Source organism: Parasteatoda tepidariorum, chromosome 8 (assembly GCF_043381705.1).
Source record: "Parasteatoda tepidariorum isolate YZ-2023 chromosome 8, CAS_Ptep_4.0, whole genome shotgun sequence".
Lineage (NCBI taxonomy): Eukaryota > Metazoa > Arthropoda > Arachnida > Araneae > Theridiidae > Parasteatoda > Parasteatoda tepidariorum.
In genome coordinates, this window is record NC_092211.1 from 61997902 (window position 1) to 62018424 (window position 20523).

At 29.3% G+C, this 20523-nt stretch overlaps 1 protein-coding gene across 5 annotated transcripts in view; it reads right to left on the reverse strand.

Moving 5' to 3' along the window:
• Nucleotides 1–4625: 4625 nt before the first annotated feature.
• LOC107453296 (cyclic GMP-AMP synthase-like receptor) overlaps nt 4626–20523 on the reverse strand; it is a 28710-nt gene continuing 12812 nt past the window's right edge. For 2 of the 5 annotated variants that reach the window (XM_071184095.1, XM_071184096.1), the window contains exons 2-7: nt 15536–15831; nt 12797–12970; nt 11158–11322; nt 7970–8137; nt 5990–6124; nt 4626–4964 (exon numbers count right to left, since the gene is read on the reverse strand). In XM_071184095.1, coding sequence (XP_071040196.1) covers nt 4788–4964; nt 5990–6124; nt 7970–8137; nt 11158–11322; nt 12797–12970; nt 15536–15814 — 1098 coding nt within the window. In that variant the 5' untranslated portion in view covers nt 15815–15831 and the 3' untranslated portion in view covers nt 4626–4787. The remainder of the gene's footprint in view (nt 4965–5989; nt 6125–7969; nt 8138–11157; nt 11323–12796; nt 12971–15535; nt 15832–20523) is intronic. The other 3 variants (XM_071184098.1, XM_071184099.1, XM_071184097.1) reach the window with 2 other exon arrangements.

Consider the following 20523-nt stretch of genomic DNA (forward strand, 5'->3'; position numbering starts at 1 on the left):
AAAATCAGTAATAAAAAGCCATTAAATTATTATTTTATACGAAAAGTTTTTAATAAATTAAAATAAAGTAAAAAATAGTCTAACAATTTTTATTACTTTTTAATTTAATTCTTTATCGGCACCTTAAATTAGATTTCCGTTTGTAATAAATTCAATAATGTAAAATAATACTTAAACATATAATATCAAGATTAATTTTTACATTTAAAAATAAAAAAGAAAGTTTTGTTTAAAAAAAAATTTACTTAATTAATTAAGACTTCTACACTTAAGAAACACTTCTTTATATATTCTTTTCAATAATAGATTACGTTCAGAACAAGGTAACGAAGTCAGTTCCACTGAAAATAATCTACAAGAAACGATATCAAGTCGCGACAAAGAAGAAAAAAAAACACTAAGAGGTGCGGAAACGAACATGCGAGATCACGATATATGTTCTCAAAACTGATTCTGATTCTACCGCTCATCAATCAAGGCTGTTTCAATATAACGATACGAACATCGTCTTCTCCAGCGCGAGTTGGCATCGGAACGTAAGAAATCCTTGCGTATCTTGTATCGCTATATCGTATATCGCTCGTCTTCTTTACTCGACGGCTTAAATCAGATTTCTGATGCATCGCCTGGAACGATCGATTTAACGTCTGTATCGGCAGGCCGATACAGGCGTTAAATCGATATGTCGCGATATATCGATTTATAGCCCAGTTCTACCCAGAACACACTGCCTGCGATTGCAGTTGCGAATGTGTTACCTGAATAAAATTCGTTGTTCCGTAAATGGTTAAACACTTTTAAAGAATATTTATTAAATTATTTATTTATTTTTAAAGATTTTAGTTGATATTTTCGGAAGATTTGTTTATAGATTATGAAATCCTTGTTTTTTAGAAACAATGTCAAATTAATGATTTTTTTTACTTATAAAATTAAAATTATACATTATGAAATTGATGCCTTATAAATTATACGTTATGAATATCATTTATGAAATTGAATTATACAGATTCTTATCATTTTAGTTCATTCATAATTAATGCATTTAAAGTTCCTTAGTTTTATTTATTTTATTAATTTAGCATTAAGGTTTTTTTAGGGGGTGGGATATGCCTATTTGTAAAATATACTGTGCACTCAATAAAAACACTAAACATGCTTCTTTGCTTAGATAATAATAGAGATTTACAGTTTGATATAAAATTTTTCAGATTAATAAAACACATTTCCTTATATAATAATCACAATTGTCATACAAGTTTCCCTTTTGCATTCAAGTATTTACTCAGGCTTATATTATTTGGACCCAATTCTAATTCTACCGCGCATCTACCGAAAATTACTGCAATCGAACAAAAAATACGGATTTGTTAAAAAAAAATTCATTTTGACGTAATTTAGAGGATCGAGTAAAATATATACTATTTCCTTTCCAGTTGAAAAAAATCATTCGCCAATGCTTTTGCCAAAATACAATTTTAATCGCCAAATTTACGATTTTACCGCATTGGGCGAGGTGGCGGACAATTTTATGAGTTTATTGGAATACCCTACAATTGCAAGTAAGATATTCAGGAATGTAGTGGCTAGTGACCAGCCAGTTCTCCAGACTTGAATCCCATAGAGCAGTGTACCCCAACCTTTTTATCACCACGGACCTGTCAACGTTTGATAATTTTACCGCGGCCCGCTGGGGGGGGGGGCATTGATTGTTTATATTTTAGATTTCTCTGATTTATTAATTTTAATTTAATTGTATTTAAACATGCCTTCAAAATTAAATACAGTTACACTAAAAAATAAATTTAAAGTGATTCAACATTTTAACTTACTAGAACGTTAAATCAATAAGAATCCTGTGCTTGTTTCTTTGCAATGAGGCGGTTCCATCTAGGGATAGTCGGAGACAATGATACATTACAAACATTAAAAAATTTATGTCCCTACCTTCGGGGGCCCTTTTTCTTAAAATAAATAAAATTTTAATGGAACACAAATATTTTTAATTTGGGGTATAAACCTAGGAATTTAAATTTAGTTTCAATAAAATCCACGGACACTGCCGTAGCGCATATCCGGGATGCTCTTGGCGTAAATTACTTAACGTTTACTATATAATTAAATAAAAGTTTCAAAATTAAAGAAAATTGAATTTAAAATGTAAATTTTTTAATTTGTTGTAGACCTTGTACTTCAAAGTTTAGTTATAAATATTAAATGTCAAATGTGCTTTGTTTCAATAAGATATATCATTTTGAATTTAAATAAGAAAAGCATGAAATTTGATACACAAAAAAGGTAATTATAATAGATTTAAAGTTTTAATAATAATGTTATACAGTTACATGATTGTGGAAAGAACAAACAATACTTATTTTTTAATTAAAATATGGATGTACTTAGAGAGAGTACAGTAATTTTCTTTCTTTTACACAAATGCAACAGTATCATAAAAATCAATGACAAATTTTATGCATAATTAACAAGCAATATTTTAATCTTTAACCAATTAAATTTCGAATTATTGAAATAATTGGCAAATAGAAGAAGAATTTAAGTTTCATTCAAAAGGAAAATTTTCTTAAAATGTTTCTTAAAATATTGAATTAAAACTTGATTCATATAAAAAGCAAAAATACAAACAATTTTTAAAAATCCATGATTTCAAAACTTTTTTTTAAAAACCAGGCTTACTTTCATAAACCTTTTTTATTAAAAATATAAATATCCAGGTCAACAAACTTTAAGTAAAAGAGCACTAATTTTGAAAAAAATAAGCAATTAAAATAAGCATTATTATTTAATTAAAAAAACATATATTTCGTGTATCTCTTTTTTATATTCGTATCGACAAGTAATACTTAACATGTGATAATATGTTAAAAATAATATGTTAAAGATAAAATAATACTGCAACATGAATTCATAAAGAGAGATGCTTATACTAAATTTCTCCCCAGACAGCTAAAAAAGAGTATGCTTGCTTTTTAAGTAGTTAGATTGCATTCTTTGAAAAAAAAAACTTAATATTAAATTTTTGCTTATTAATATAAAAAATTGGAAATTTTAATAACATTGAAATATCAATAAATTTGGCCAATTTTTAAATTAATATTTACCATCGTTAATCAAAAAAAAGTATATAGCATACTTAAAAACATACAAGAAATGGCCCAATGACTTTTTTTTAAATGAATTAAAAGATATAATTTATAAAAGCTAATAATTTTTCTAAAATAAAACATTGATTATGCTATAAATTTTGAATAATGAATCACGTATGTATATTAAAATTTCAGTCGAAAAAATTAAAACAAATGGCTTTTCTGAATAAATGTATAATTTAATTAGCAATCAGATATTTGTGAATTGAAGAAGTAAGAAGTTCTTTTAATACAATTATATATATATATATATATATATATACATATATATATACATATATATATACATATATATATACATATATATATACATATATATATACATATATATATACATATATATATACATATATATATACATATATATATACATATATATATACATATATATATACATATATATATACATATATATATACATATATATATACATATATATATACATATATATATACATATATATATACATATATATATACATATATATATACATATATATATACATATATATATACATATATATATACATATATATATACATATATATNGATAGAGAGATAGATAGATAGATAGATAGATAGATAGATAGAGAGATAGAGAGAGAGAGAGAGAGAGAGAGAGAGAGAGAGAGAGATAGATAGATAAAAGCTTATTTTCAAAATTTAAATATGCTATAATTCTAGACAGAAAAATATAAATTCAGCTTGCTCATTTGTACTATTTCGTAAATTATTATGTTAAAAACTGTAAAATTTTTCATATAAATATGCAGAATGTTAAGTATTGGCTGTCCTTAATATACATTTTTTTAGAATTATTGGCAAAATGAATAAGCAAATGAAGAATATAAACATTAGTGATCGCAAATAAAAAATTTTACAAGGGAAAAAAAGTCATCAAAAGCTCACAAATCGCTGTCTACAAAGGTGGTATTAGAAACATCAAACCAATTTCGATCACCATAGAAAACAGAGAGGATTTTGAACGATGATTACTAAAAATGATTTATGCAATCAAACCACTATTTATTAGCAACTGTATAGATTTTGTTTTTCTTTCGCCTAAATATTACGTCCTCTCGCGCAGAGATTTAGTTTTGCTTTCGCCTGAATATTACGTCCTCAAGCGTAGAGATTTTGGTTTTCTTTCGCCTGAATATTACGTCCTCAAGCGTAGAGATTTTGTTTTTCTTTGGCATGAATATTACGTCCTCTCGCGTAGAGATTTTGTTTTTCCTTCGCCTAAATATTACGTCCTCTTGCGTAGAAATTTTTTAGATACACATAATTTAATTTATGATTAAACTATATAATAAGGTCGGTCGTAATGAGACACCATGTATTTATAAAAATGATTAATTCCTACAGCCTAAAATTTTTGCTAGAAAATTATTATATTAAAATGATCGCATCAAATTTTTTAATATATTTGCACTAGAAATTCACAAACCTCCGATGCATGTAGTGGCAAAGAACAAAATCCCTTTATTTGGCTTAGTTTTGTATATATTTTTAAATAATATGGCAACATTTCTGTATATAATATGGCAATATTTTTGTATACAATATGGCAATATTTTTGTTGGGTGTATTTTGGGATTTTTGAAGAAGCCAATAAATATTTTCAAAATATTCTTTCAAGGTTGTTTATATCTTGATTTATTTTTCGAATGAAATAATTCAGCCTATTGCTGATATCATAAGCTTCCTGATCGCTGATCTTTTCAATCAAGTTGCAGTTCCTATTGAATATGTATGGAATTTTCCTTCGTTCAACATACTTGGCCAGCTTTTTAAGTGCCTAGAATAAAACAAACAAATAAGCATAAATTGAATGTTAATAAATTAAATAAGAAATAAATTAGTGAAATTAACATAAGGGGTACAAGTGTTTGGCTGATCTTATTCCTAAAATTATTTGGACTGTATTTTCCAGATAGAGTTCATTTTTCTGCTGAATTTCATAACCTAAAACATCATCTGCACTAGTTAATAACAGATAGTTTTAATTAGACCTAAACATTTTTATTGATTACAAACACACATAAATTAAACTTTTATTATCCTGTATATAACTAAATACAAGCTTCATGCTTAGTCTTTTTCAAATGAACTAATACTAATAAAGCTAAATACTACGAAAAAAAATAGCAGTAATTATTGTAGTTTTTTTAACTTGTAGTGCAGTACTACCCACCACTGACGGAGTTGAATCATTCACCATAATCTTCAGAAAAATCCCCAGCAGACTTTTTTGTTTCCTAAACTGAAAAATTTTACTAAAGAAGCGAAACCTACAGGATGACAAAGATCTTAAAAACGTCAAAATTGAAGAGGGGCTTTAAAAGTTGTCCCTGAAACTTTTACAGCCGAATGCGGAAGTGCATTACACCAGGTAAATAATACTTCGAAACTTATTAAATGAGCATGTTTGAGTTGTCAAATAACATTTTAAGGAGATAATTAGATCAGTAGTGAAAATTAACAGTTGCACCTAATATGATCAACAACAACAGGAGTTTGGTAATTTTGTAAAGGTAAATATTTCATTAAAATTGAAAAGTTTTGGGCAATATAATGATAAGCCACATTCTTAGAGCTTTTCTTGCTGGATAACACGATTTCTATGCAGGTATTATTTATTTTTTATTTTGCTGCTATTTTGTAAAAATAACGGAAATTTCAGCATCTAGCTTGAGACAATGCTAATTAGCTTGATATAAAAATGTCACCTTTAAAGAAAAGTGCGACTTATCGCCATATTACCCTAATTTCTTCTCGACCGTAAATAAAATGTCAATGTAATAGTTAAGGGAAATATATTACTTGAAGAAACCTATCCACAATTTTATTTTCTTTCCAGAAGTCTTGTGTTCCAGAGTTTTCAACAATCATCCACATTACAACAGTTTTCAAGTAATACGAAGCTAAAACTGACCATTCCTCTTCATCTCTTAGAAGCTACAAATAATATTTTTTGATCAAATAGTCTTACAGAATTTATATTTCAGCAACAACAACAAAAATGATGTCGCATCGTATTTATATATAAGGCTAACATGATCCCGGATAAAAGGCTGAATTCATTTCTTTCCGATGACAATGGTAATGAAAATAATTGTAAAAGCAATATGCATCACAATGGCCAAACGAGTAAAGTTCGAAGTTCGATCACGAAGTAAACCATTTATAATTCAGTTTAGTCGCTTGCACTTCCAGCTCCTGGTACTCTGCCAGATATTGGTCTGGAGCTGTGGCGGTGACTATGGCAACGAGGTATGATTATTTTAAGTAGGGGTGCGGGGTCCCTCTTTAGGACTGGTTTCGGCGAGAGGAAAGGAGACCTCTTCATCGAAGCTACCCTCCCTAAAATGCCCTCTTCTTGTTTCCATAGCACCAGACTGTCGTAGACTTAGTGGCGGTCAGAGTACCTATCTTAGACAAACAGTATTTCTTACTTAAATACCGCTAATTGATTTATACCGCTCAATGTAGTTCAGCCTCTAGCTTGGACATCTACAGTGTGGTGTGTCAACGTTATTAGTCCTACAGATGTTACCAGTTTAAAAAAAAAAAATTAAAAAAAAAATAAATAAAAAAAAAAACGTCCATAAATAATGTAAATAACTAAACTGGTTTGATATTACCGTGAAAAAACTAATAAAAAATTTTTTTCGTTAACGCTACGTATTTAAAGTGCGAGTAACTTCACATTTCGAACTGGAAAGGGCACTCATTTTCATTAATGTTTGTTTATTTCGTTAATTTTTTTAAGCTCAAATAACGAATATATAAACTTTAATTATAAGTAGCAGTAGTGCATATTTCAATCATCTTAATATATGAATTGAGAGAAAAGGATTTCAATTTTGCACTTATTTGAGTTTTAAAATTAAATCCAAAAATTGTGTTCACTTCTCACCAACGGGAAGAAAATGCGACTAAAATTGAATTATACAGTCTTCTCAAGACCTGATCTTTGAACATCGTTGGACAGTTTTGGTGTAACTAAAGGGCTGAACCACCTGACCGCTGCTGCTCACCAAGGATGCTGCTCATATTATGAAAGAAGTTTATTATAGAATTCTTTGAAATTTAGTATGTAGATTTTGAATAATGTTTAAAAGCTAAGGTCTAAGTGTGAATTCGTTATTTTTATCAAGTTTTAATAATTTAGAGTTTGTTATTTCTAAAATTCATTATTAAACAATATACTTAGTTCTATTTCATCGTCTTTTTTTCATATTTCAGTTTTAAAAAAAAGGCAATTACACAATTGATCTGGAAAAAAATTATTCTGAAATGTAAACATTACAAATTACTGTAGAGCTGTTAGCGTGACATGAAAAACGTGCAGTTGTTAAGCTCAAATTTCAGCTTATTTTAAAAAATACTTCATAAATTTTTTAACTTTACTTTAAAGTTATAAGTTATGACAAAACCAGCCTGATGCCTTAAAAGTGTTTTACATTCTTTTTCAAGCAAGTTTTTAATTTTAACAAAACCGTTAAGTAGTTCATGAGGTATACAAATTTTAAACTTAGGCTGTATTGGATTTTCAGACACTATTCAACAGATAACGTTAAAATTTCATTTTTCAAGGTTTTCGTGTCTGATTTCCAAGCCTAAATTTTCATGCGCACTAACTAGTTAGCTTGAGTTCTTCAAACCGTGAAGTATATAATAATCGATGGTTAGATCAAAATTTATTCTGAATACAATGTTTTTTTAAAAAAAATTTGGACAGCACATTTGAAAAATATTTTAAAAAAATACTTAATAGCAGAGATCATTATTAAAAAATACCTTTAGTAGCCTTATAACAGACTTGGCGCAGCCTTTTTGATATATAATATACCGTTCTGATTGTGGAAAATGACATCGCCACAAGCGTCTTACTTCTGTTCTATCGAAGTAATGTCCAATGTTTGATCTGTCATATGGTGACGGAGGTGATTTTGGTATAAGAAATGCCTACAAATAAAAATCACACAAATTTTACAATTGTTATCTAAAAAGAAAACTGCTTTTACATTATTAGCTTATGATTAAAGCAAATGTTCAATAAATAAGAAAGTTTTTTTTTTTTAAATTAGTAGAAATTTAGTAATCATTAATGGCAGAATAGTAGTAGGAAAAAAATTTACTAACAATCGCCGTCACCGAGGACCCTGCTAATTCAGAAAAATTTTAACCGAGCAAAAGAATATACAAGAACGGGAAAAACTGATATAAGAACATTTAAGAAAAAAACAAGAAAATAATACAATTAAAGAAAAACTTATTTATTTAAATTATAGCAGTACATATAAGCTGAGCATATTTTTTCCTAAAATCTAGGGATAAAAATAACTGCGAGTAACCTCTAAAACTACTTAAATAAAACTTACTGTAAATGCATATAAGCTTAGGTATTATACAAGATTATGAAGAAAATGAGAACGAAAAGAGCTGAGAGGGCGAAGCGATCTGAATTTAACTGTTTAGCAGTTTCGAGAGCTGATGTACGATTACTAACACGGGTCTAGTTGTTTAAATAAATGAATAAATAAAATTGGTTAAAACTTTTAGTAGATTGGTTACACACATTGATTTGATTTAGTCATATACACATTTTGCATAGATAAATCAATATGTTAGCATAATTTTGAAAAAAGTGGCAAGCATCGCTTACACACACTAGATTTCCTTCTACAATTTTCATTATAAATCATCGAAAATTTCAACTCCAAAATATTAGTACAGATTAATCACAGTACCTAAATAAAGGAAAAGTTTAGTGGAAGAACCGGCTAAGTGACACTTTAGTAAATTTGAGCGCTAATGTTTATGCGCTCCTTCTTCCTCTTTTTGATCAATCTTTATGTTTTTAGTACATTTTTTTAGCGCATACATAACTCACAAAATTTTTGGGGGTCTATTTATTTGATTTTAACTCTTTAATAAAGGGAGATTTTAATAATTTTCTAGATTAGAAATTCTTTCTTGTTTTCTCAGACGATTTTTAATGTTTTTCATCGAATACAGTTTTGTTTGAAAAGATAAATTAAATATACATATATTAAGGCTTATATTCATAGAATAAAATTTTAGAGACCTCAATTTGGAACAAACTGATATCAAATTTCATCGATCCTTGTTAGTCCGAAAAGCGATCAGGAACGATTCAGAGGCAGCATGAGCTTAATTTTCGAGGAGTAGATGTTTCATCTGCATGTATCGCTTTAATTCTCCAGAATTTGGTAATTTTTGATTTTAAAAAAAGTATTTTCTTAATATAGCACTGACTGTGGTCAAAATGCTATGTCCTTTCGTTACATCTAAAGGTATTTCAGAAATTAAATGCAAGTATTTTTATTAGTTTTAATACAAAAAATATCTAAATATGGTTGTCGAAATACAAATTATTTTCAATTTTGCATTAAAAGTAATGTAGTTTCATGCAAAATTGACACATTTTAATTGATAAAAATGTTTATAAAACAGGGTATGGGTTCTTTGTATCGTGGTAAACTACGCGTTCATGATTAGTTACGCGTTTTCATAATTTAGATTACCGCTGCTTCACGAATTTTCACCCTTGAACACCAAACTGCTCAGTGAATATGCAGCTTTTTTTAAATTTCAGCTTCTTAACCTTGAATCTAGAATACAAGAGAACGACTGTTTAAAGAACAAAGTCACCTTCACCTTCAAGAAGAATTCTTTTAAGTGAAACTAATCAACATCTGTCAAAATGGAGGTAAGAACCACGAAAACCTCTCGTGGTTAACCCGATACCAATGGACCGTTTAAATATGTTTCGACCAAAGTATATTTTGCATCAGCATGGCGATACCTGCTAACAGAAAGCAATATAAAATTTAACTATCTCTCTCCGTGTTTCGTTCATATGTAAAGTTAATCTGTTTCCGCTGAGCCATGCTGATTTTTATGATAAAGTTGTCGTTTTGTCAAACGTATAATTACGCTCGTCATTTCTGATTTAACACTTAATATTTTAAGCGAGCGCACACATCTTAAAAATTGTTGATGAGCTCCTTCTCATTTACCATTTAAAAATAATAATCCTATAAATAGATTTTTTTTAATAGGTATCAGTTATACATAAGTTAATTGGTGCTGTTTTAATCTGTACTATATATGCTAACATATGTATCACGATACCTATTATAAGTACTAGGGAAATAGGTTTTTTACAGAATACCGAATGGGATACATACCGGAGAAAATTGTTGATTATGGTAATTTTTGGAGTTGGTCTCTAGCAATGCGGAATGATTGTATCTGCATATCTCTTTTTAATTCTGTGCATAATTTTGCAATGTTTATCATTACCGATTTATTGATAACTTAGTTTTATGTAAAAAAAAAACGAGTATTCAGCTAGTAACAATATTAATAAACTGAAACAATTGCATAAGCACAAAACAATATTTGTTTTAAACGCATCTTTGCTCAGAAAAAAAAAATTTTTTTTTAATAGGGCAGTGTGTTTGAAACACTAACTAATGCGAATCAGAAAAAAAAAAAAACTATATGTTGAAACTGTTTAAGGTTATTTTTTCTTATCTCTTTTAATTATTAATTCGTGAAAAAAAACATAAATGCCTCCATAATGTAGCCAAGCAAAAGATTTTCTAGGGTTGTTTTCTGACTATTTGCCGCCAAGTCACTTAGCCGGTTCTTCCAACCCATAAATACTCAAAATATGTCAATTAGCCTGTTCTTCCACTAAATATTTTCGGAATGAATAGATGTAGCAATATAACTGAATGTTATGTATTTAAATAAAGCATAAAATAAGAACTTTTCCCGTGAAATCTCAATTTTTTTTTTAAAATGTCACTTTGCCGGTTTTTCCACTAAGCTCTTCAACTACGAATAGGCGAAAACAAAATCTATAAAACCTTAACAGGATAGGTAGAGTCTTTTCCTGTTGACTACTTGGGCCGATTTTGCCAAATCCAGAATTTGATTTTCCAATTTCTTACCTCAAGATTTCTTCCAACTATGGTTTTAACTCTTTTGTCCATTTTAACTCTGGACATATTCAGAGACATACACCCTATCACTGGAACAAGATCAACATCTATTGTCTCACCATCATTTTTCACTATAGTTATCGTCCGGGCTGGACCTGTTTCTCTGACATACACCTATGAAAATAGTGATAATTGTAAATTAGTTATTTAGATGCATACAAATAACCAATGAAAGATTAAAATTGATAATAATAGCTGAAACGGAGCTAGAATTACAGAATGTATACAAATGAATATATTTTAGATTTTAAAAAATCATTTTTTGGAACTGTTGTCTCTTAACTGCGTAAAGATAGAAAAAGCTTTCAGAGTTAAAAAATACAAATAGAAAACAAAAACTAATTTTTCTCAATAACAATCATCAATGTTTAAGTCTCATTTAATTCAGCGTACAAAAAAATTGATATAATAAATTAATTGTTAACAATGACTAATGTTTAAATTTCTTCTACCACCTAAGTTTTGGTTTCATTTAATTCAGCGTACAGAATAAATAAATTGGAAACAATAACTCTTTTGCCAACTATGACCAATATTTGACTTTCTTCTACTACAAAACTAAGTTTTGGTCCTCATTTGATTTAGCGTACAAAAAAAGAAAGAGAAAATTGGAAACAATAGCTAATTTTTCAACAATACCCTATGTTAAAGCTTCTTTTACCTAACTTAGTTTGGTCTCATTTAAATCAGCATACAAAAGCGAAAAAAAATTGAAATAACAACATAATTGCCAACAATGACCAATGTTTAAATTTCTTCTACCATCTAAGTTTCGGTTCCATTTAATTCAGCGTACAGAATAAATAAATTGGAAACAATAACTTTTCTGCCAACAATGACCTATGTTTAAATTTTTACTACTACCTAAGTTTTGGTTTCATTTAATTCAGCTTCCAAAAAAAATATAGAAAATTGAAAACAGTAGCAAATTTTTCAACAGTACCCAATGTTTAAGCTTCCTTTACCTAACTTAGTTTTGGTCTCATTTAAATCGTACAAAAAGAAAAAGAAAAGGGGCGAAGATAACTCTTTTGTCAACAATATTCTAAGTTTAAGCTTCTTCTACTACCTCACTTAGTTTTGGAGGGAAAAAATTTGAAACGATAGATAATTTTTCAACAATACCCTATGTTTAAGCTCCTTTATTTAACTTAGTTTTGGTTTTATTTAAATCAGCGTACAAAAAAAGAAGAAAAAATTGGAAATGATAACTCTTTTGTCAACAATGATCAATGTTTAAGCTTCTTTTACTACCTAACTTAGTTTTAGTCTCGTTTAATTCAACTCACAAAAAAAATTAAAAAATGGAAAAAATAACTTTTTTGTTAAAAATGACCAATGTTTAAGTTACCGAACTTAGTTTTAGTTGCCTTAGTATAGTTTTAGCTCCCTTTGTTCCGCCCCTCTCTAAACCTGACGTCTCTAAAACTATTCAGGACTTTAACTTAACTATTTAGACTTAATTTAAACTTTTAAAAATAATTGTGTAGGATCCTTTTACGTAATGATTGGTTTATTCATAAACCAATCGTTGATTGACTATGAATTGATACATTATTGAATGAATAGATGAAGAAGCAAAACTTACGTTTTGGATTGTTTCTGGCGGTCTGTATGAATTAAGAGCTTTATGCACGACACTTTGAAACCAGTTTCGAACATTTTCAGGAATGAGAAAACCATTTTCAAATAAATAGAAGCTTTCTTGGAGAGGAGGGATAGCTCTATAAGTCACAAAATTCGACTCTTGTTGAAACGTTATCTGGAAGAATTTTATTCTTTCAACTCTTATTCCTTTATTTTCATAAAAGTAAATATCTTTTGGACTTAATAATCACCGACCTTAATATACACAAAAATAAAATCCTTGTCAAAAATAGGAGTCGAAAAAAGAAAAACTCCATCGAAAACTGACGAAGGAGAAATGAAAAACCAGTTTAATTGCCTCATGAGTGTTGAAGAGGTATCTAATAATCGCCTTTAAATTTTTGTTTCCGTCGGCGATCAAGTAAGCATTGATGTTTTTGGTCACGCTTCCTCAGTAGTAATTCAACATCATTTTTGTTAAGGATTCTAAAAATATAGATTAAAGGCCTGTTTACACGGTCCAATTTCTTGAATCCGAGAAATTGGACGAATTTCTCTATCCAAGAAATCGGATGATTCGTCGACTTTATCCAAGTTCTTGAATGTCACTGATTCAAAACTGATTGAAAGAAAAACTTGCGCATGCGCATTGTTAATATTCAACATTATAAAATAATGCTTACATAAGTTTAAAATTACTAAATAAATTCAAACAAAATCATAATAACACAAATAAACCGCAACAGATCAATTTATTTGGACTAAAATATATGAAAAGAGACAACAAAATTACATAATTTGCTGCCTGATTGTTGACGTCACAAAACCTAAGACGCTGATTGGTTAAGGGAGAAAAAACTTGGATGGAAAGTAGAACATGCTCTACTATCGTCCAAGAAGTTGGACCAAGTTCTTGGATCACTGTTTACACGATCCAAGCTCAAAGCAAAACAAGTTTCCATCAATATCAATAAATCTCTGTCCAAGAAATTGGATCGTCTAAACAGGCCTTAAGGACGGCACTTCCTGCCTGCATAATAATAATAATAAAAAAATAATAAAAAAAACTAGGAATAGCAGTTGAGTAAAATATAAATAGATGACAAACAAATTAACAAACGTAGTTGGTGTAATTATAGAGTTCTCAAATAAAACAAAATTATATACATGCCATCTTCACCTCTAACTTTAAAGCTTACTTTAATCGCAGGTTCTTTTTGAGGGGTTAACTATTCTTTGGATTATTTGAGAATAAAAACTGCCAAATTTAATTTTACGCTTTTTATTTTAGATATTTAACATTGTTTTTATTTTGCAAATTTTATTTAAAAAAATTCATTGTACTCCAAACTTACGAAATTTGAAAAGAAAAAAAATGCACTGCAAAGTCTCTTTTCAGTTACAAACATAGATAGTTATGAAGTCATCAACCAAATATGCAAGAATTTAATTTATGTATTTTATTTTTTTAAGGTGCAAAATTGAACCTTGAAATTCAGGTGCCTGGTAAAAACTATAAATAGTAAATATACTGTCTCATATATTTATTAATTAACTAGAAATATATAGAAGTCTTTTTGAAAAACAACTACCAGCAACTTTTCAAATGTATAATACGTGAAAAAAGTTGATTGAATTGAGTTGTGAGTAATAAATTTTCCTCAAATTTACCGAGTTTCTTAAAGAGAAATAAAAACGCACGAAACGGAACATTTATAGCCATAGATTAATTATATAAAAATAATTAGATTCATAATATATAAAAATAATTATATCTAATATATAAAAATGTAATGTATAAAAATAATTAGATTCATACGTTCTATGAAGGAATTTTTTCATCATTTAACTATAAGCAGTATGCTACGAAAAATATTTAGTTCCCCCAAACAGGGCCAAATCACTAGGCGGAAGGTCAGAGCTCTAGGGTGGATGAGTAAGAACTTCCCGCTTGAAATTCTAAAAAAAATTTTGGTTGTGTTAGATAAAGAAAGAATTTCATTTTAAATTTTGTGTCCCATAACGTTTGGATCAATTGTATTGCCATCACCCATGAAATAGGTGTATCGCATCAACATGCGAGTCGTTATTTATTGAACACCCCTTATATTTATTCATAAAAAAACTTAATAAAAAATTAACAGGCAATCTGCAATTGTACACGTATTTATAAATAAAAACTGTTTAACACATAACACTGTTTAACAAACAATTTTGTAAACGTTAGTTGTACGTGTATTAATAAATAAAAACTGTTTAACACACTATACTGTTTAACAAAAAAGTTAGTGCACGTTACCTGTGTACGCATTAATAAATAAAAACTGTTTAACACACAATATAATTTATCAAACAATTTAGTACACGTTAGCTGTACACGTATTAATAAATAGAAACTATTACATGCACAATTAAGTGCACGTATTAATAAATAGAAACTATTACATGTACAATTAAGTACACGTATTAATAAATAGAAACTATTACATGCACAATTAAGTACACGTATTAATAAATAGAAATTATTTCACACACAATTTAGTACACGTTAGCTGTACATGTATACTGTTTATCAAACAATTTATTCATAAAAATTATGGGATAATAAAAGAATAAGAAAACTTTATATTTAGAACAACGTAATAGGAATAAGATTAGAATAAACGTATACATACGTAGATAAACGTACGTAGATTAGAATAAACGTATACAACGTAATTAGAATAAACGTATACATTACTCTAAATTCGTGGTCTTCAAAGGGCATGTCTAACACGAAGTTGATGTCGTATTCATCAGGGGAATAAATTCGAAGATCCGAATAAAAACTTCCAGTGTAGTATGAATACCTATACAAACACTTAAAAATTTCATCAACTTCTTCCATTTCGGGCACGAAAGTATCCAGGAAGTCACGTAGAACTTCGTTATTCTCCTTTACAAGTCCAGGATCTAACTTGATTTCTCCTAAAATTCCATTTAGGATGGAAATGCCAGAATTTCTGTTCTGTTGCTTCATTGTTTTCAGAACAGTGTCTAAAAAAAGAAAAAGACTTATAAGTTTACTTAACAACATACAAGTGATTTATTAAATTATGTTCATTGGATTTGATTTACTGAATTTTGATTCTGGACAAGCGCTTTGAATACTTAAATTAATCACTTTCGACAATAATCAAAATTACGTAAATATAACACTTAGACGTAATTTGTCTGACACTAACGCATTCTGCTTTTTCCAAATCTTCGGATTTCACATCTTCAAAATATGAGAGTAGCCATAATACGGTAAATATAATTGTATTTTTAAGGAAGTAGAACAAAAAAAAGCGAAATTATGATACCTTTCTTTTTCAAAATTAAATTAATTAGTAAAAAAATAATTAATTACCATTAGCATGGAATCATAAATTAGTTTTTCCAATGAACATAAGTCAGTGTGCGGGTGGGTGACCACTTTGATCTGTCACGTAAGAGACCGAGGGTGTGCGATGTCGGTCCCTTCCGCACAGAATCAAAATTGTGATGGCATGTTTCGAATCTTCCTCAGGAATGCTTCTCTGACCGTCGCCAATAGCCCGTAGTGCAGCTCTAGAGCGACATAAATAAACTATTACTACTACTGATACCTATGAACATAAGCACAGTTGTTAATAAAAAGTGGAAGGGAAAACTTTATGGAGGAAAACAAGAGGAAACACGGTAGCCATGGAATTCTCTAGTTTTCCCCTCGCAAGTTTTTTTCTTCTTTTTTTTAAAAACTAGGCCTAACTTGATTTTAAGTATCCATCTTTTACGTCCTGTCGAGCCTACTGCCTGACAGTCACAAAATGAGTCCTGACACTAGACTTGGTTGATGTCGCAATAGTGAAGGACTAATCTCTTTTCTTTTTTTTTTAGTTTTGTGCGTGAGTAAAGATTATTCATAATAACATATTATGTAATTTTAATAATTCAGTTAATTATCTTACTAGTACCCAAGGTCTCCCAATACTTGGAAGTATTGGGAGACGGTGATTTAATCTGTTGTACCCTGGCGTTCCCGTCAAATCCTCTCACACCTGTCTCTTGTCTTCCTTTTAATTTCCTTGTCGAAACGTGTTCCTCTGTTCCAATTGGTTCAACTCTTTTGCACGTGTTTGTCTCTTTACTTTCTCTACAATCACTTGGCTTTTTAGATACTGAGGAAGGTTCTTGTTTATTGAAGCTATAGTATGCCCATTTATGTACTTTCATTTTCGCTTTATTCGCGTTGTTTTTTTTTTTTTTTTTTTTTTTNTTAATTAAATTTTTATTTATTATTATTTTTTTTTTTTGCTTTAGTCTACATAGCACAAAGTATATCCTATTCATTGTTGCACAATAGAATTTTTTTCGTGTTCTTTTTTAGCCGCAATAAAATTAGTCCTTTTATCGCAGCAAATTGCCTGAGTTTTCCTCTTTTAGCTCAAATACTGCGTAACGAAGCAATAAATCAGTCAGTTAAAAACTTAAAGTCATCAGTCAGTAAAAGTATCAGTTGGTAAATTGCTACTGATTTCTAAATGAACTGCTTTCGTCGTAGAACAAACAAATAAGCAAACGTAAGGCTTATTTGGTTTAATAACTATTCCCTTTCTAATTCTGACTAAATAGGGTCTTTAAATCGAAACCTACCTTATTAAAAGCTCTAGACGGAACGACTCTTGATCTAGGTAGATCTGCCATTAACTGAGAAGCATTGCTAGTACTATTTCTGCAAAGTCAGAAATTTCTCGGAAACAATGGTTAAATAACAACTTACTTAATTGTTATTTTACCATATTCAAATAAAACAGACAAATAACTATAACTAAGATGGCATTCAAACTGTTAACTGAGACAAAAACCGTTTATTGACTGCTTTCATCTAATATAGTTAAAACCTGAACTTTATCGAACCAACTAGGCCCACCTAATGAATCCACTTAGTTCCTAGCAATTGGGTGCATATTATAGCCAAGACGGCTAATCTGTCAATCTCATTACAAACAGAACGGGGTTCAAGTCCCAGCGGTGACTCCACAATATTTCCTCTATTCTTATGTACACATAAAGAGTTTCCAGTGTCCTTTACTTCCCAATTTATGATCCTGGACTCCTAGAATACAATACTCTCATTCACACATAGATGGCAGCACCATGAACTTGCAGAAATAAATCTAGTATTTCATATCTTCCTCGTTGTTCATATCTCTTACGATAAGTGATACAACGAGATGAACTAATTAAACCTCATTCCACAGTTCATTTCATAAACACAACCTAACTACTAAGCCCATTGTCTGGCAAAAAGCTTAGCTCTATTGTCAATTTGAATTTCGTTTTACGGTTTTGAAATTATGCCAGTTGTAAAGGGTTAAAAAACCTTATAGTTTTGTATTCATGTTTTCTTTTAACCATATTAGATGTAAATGGTTTTGAAACCGTAATGGAAAGATTATTCTTTACTATAAACTTTACAGTTAATTGGATGAGCAGATTATTGCCGGCTATTTTACAGTAAATTTAGAATGAAAATTCTGCAATACTGAATGCGTTTCCATATGCATTTTCTTATAGGATCTTAGGCATTAATTATACAATATGTCTACCTGATTGATGATTGCAATAACTGAAACCAAAGTGGAAATAAATTTCATGATAAAAGTTTAGTATTAATTCCGTAACTTTGGGCAGGATTATCAGACGTTTCGCCTTTTCCGAAACATTACAATTCTTCTGTCTGCCACCTACTCTCAATAATTTTTTTTTAATGTGTAAAGAGATTTTTTTTTATTTGTAACATTTTTTTATTGTCTGCCGACAATAAATTTTTAAAAAATCACAAAAAGGGAACTACTTGAAGGGAGCCACCCCCGAGCAAACCTCTACGCACTTTTTTTAAAAAGAAATTCTCGTTTAAAATCACTTTGGCTCCTTGGCGATTGTATCTGAAATTCTTTATCTCAATCTATGCCTAATTCTTAAATGTCTTGAAGTAAGCGTTTAATTTTCATCGTGAAAGGCGACATCATTACTAATGGATCATTAGAATTACTCAATGGATTCCTGTTATAAATTTGAAATATCACGCTTAGTGCTCAAAGGTGTGTCAATAATATATTAAGCTAAGAAGTTAAAATGCAATTTTAAAGTGTCATTTTCATTACCCCACTCACAAGAGACCTAGCGAGTCCCTCAGAGCACCCCTTTAGAGCATCATTAGGGTCCGTAATACAGCGTTTTCCAAATTTTTTCATTTACGGAACTCTAAAGATCGAACTTTTTTTGGCGGAACCCTTACTTTTAAATTAAGTCCATTAGCAGGTATGAATATGCTAACCAAAAGAGAAAGAAACTACAAATAAATTTGAAACATTTAGGGCGTTTTTGCATTGTTTCATCAACATCAGTCTTTAAATTACTTTTTATGTTAGGTAGTTGAAATATGTGGCTTTTTGTCTAGTAGTTTGTGGTGTATGGATAAATCAAATTGAGTCAAACAAGCTGAGTTATGTTTAAACTAAACTTAAAATATATATATATATATATATATATGTAAAAAACTTTAAAAAATCTTTTATTTTTATTAGGAAAACTTATTTAATGAAAAGCTCTTATTATATCAGAAGAAAAAGCATATTTGAACAGTCTTAATTGGCATTAGGGCTTAAATTTAGACCATTACAAATACAATAATTTAATGATAATTAATTTTTCCTTTTTATCTCAAGAGCCAAAAACAATACGATATTTCGAACTCCATTTGAACTATTATTCTATGAAGCATATAATAGCAACCATTGACCGCCTTTAAGGTACCCGACTACCTTTTTTAAGCAGATTTTGTCTACAAAAATAATTTTTGTGTTTCTTTTTTATATATGGTAATTACATTGTGAACTTTCCTCGTTCTATTAATGTTTTAGTTTTGTTTCTGCGTCAAATCGAACAAATGTTATGATGACCTAAAATATCATTTATTCTGGTTAATACATAATTGCGCCATTTTTGTCTTCTCTTAATAACTATTTTTCGGTTGTTTTCCTTCAATTTAAATGCCATATCTTAAAATATTTCCGTTCGAATTACTTGAAATTAATCGTGAATGTTTGTTATACATATGTTTGGGGAACAGACTACGGACAAGTTGATTAAACTATTATTTTTTTTATTCTATAGCTAAAATAAAAATAACTAATTGCAATTTTCGCCAAAATAATATGCCGATATTTTCAATAAAATATTAAAATAATAATAATTTTACGTCAATTGCGTAGTCTACTCCCTAGATAGAGTTCTTATGAGTATTATAAAGCAAGAATAATAAAAAAAGATAAATTTCAACAAAGCTACCGTAAACCGGGGCGAGTCTACTCATCCAGGGGCGAGTCTACCCATTTTGGTTTTATTTAATTTTCACTATTTTAAATTGCAAATAAAATTTTTTTTACCGACGGAGGACTTAGTTCAGACTCTAAGGAAGATGGCGCTGTAGTAGTTTGATCCGTTTTTATTTATTTGGTGTCTTTTTAACCGAGCTGTTCAAACGTCTTTTGAGAGATTTGTAATGAAAATCAGCAAACTTTTAGTTGGTGCTCCGTAAGTATATTATTATTATTACTATTTTCACTTTGGTTAAGTGATAAACTTATCTAAGACTAAGATTACATTAATTTTATATGAAAAAAAACAAAAAGAATGTAAGTTTTGAATCCCACGGACAAT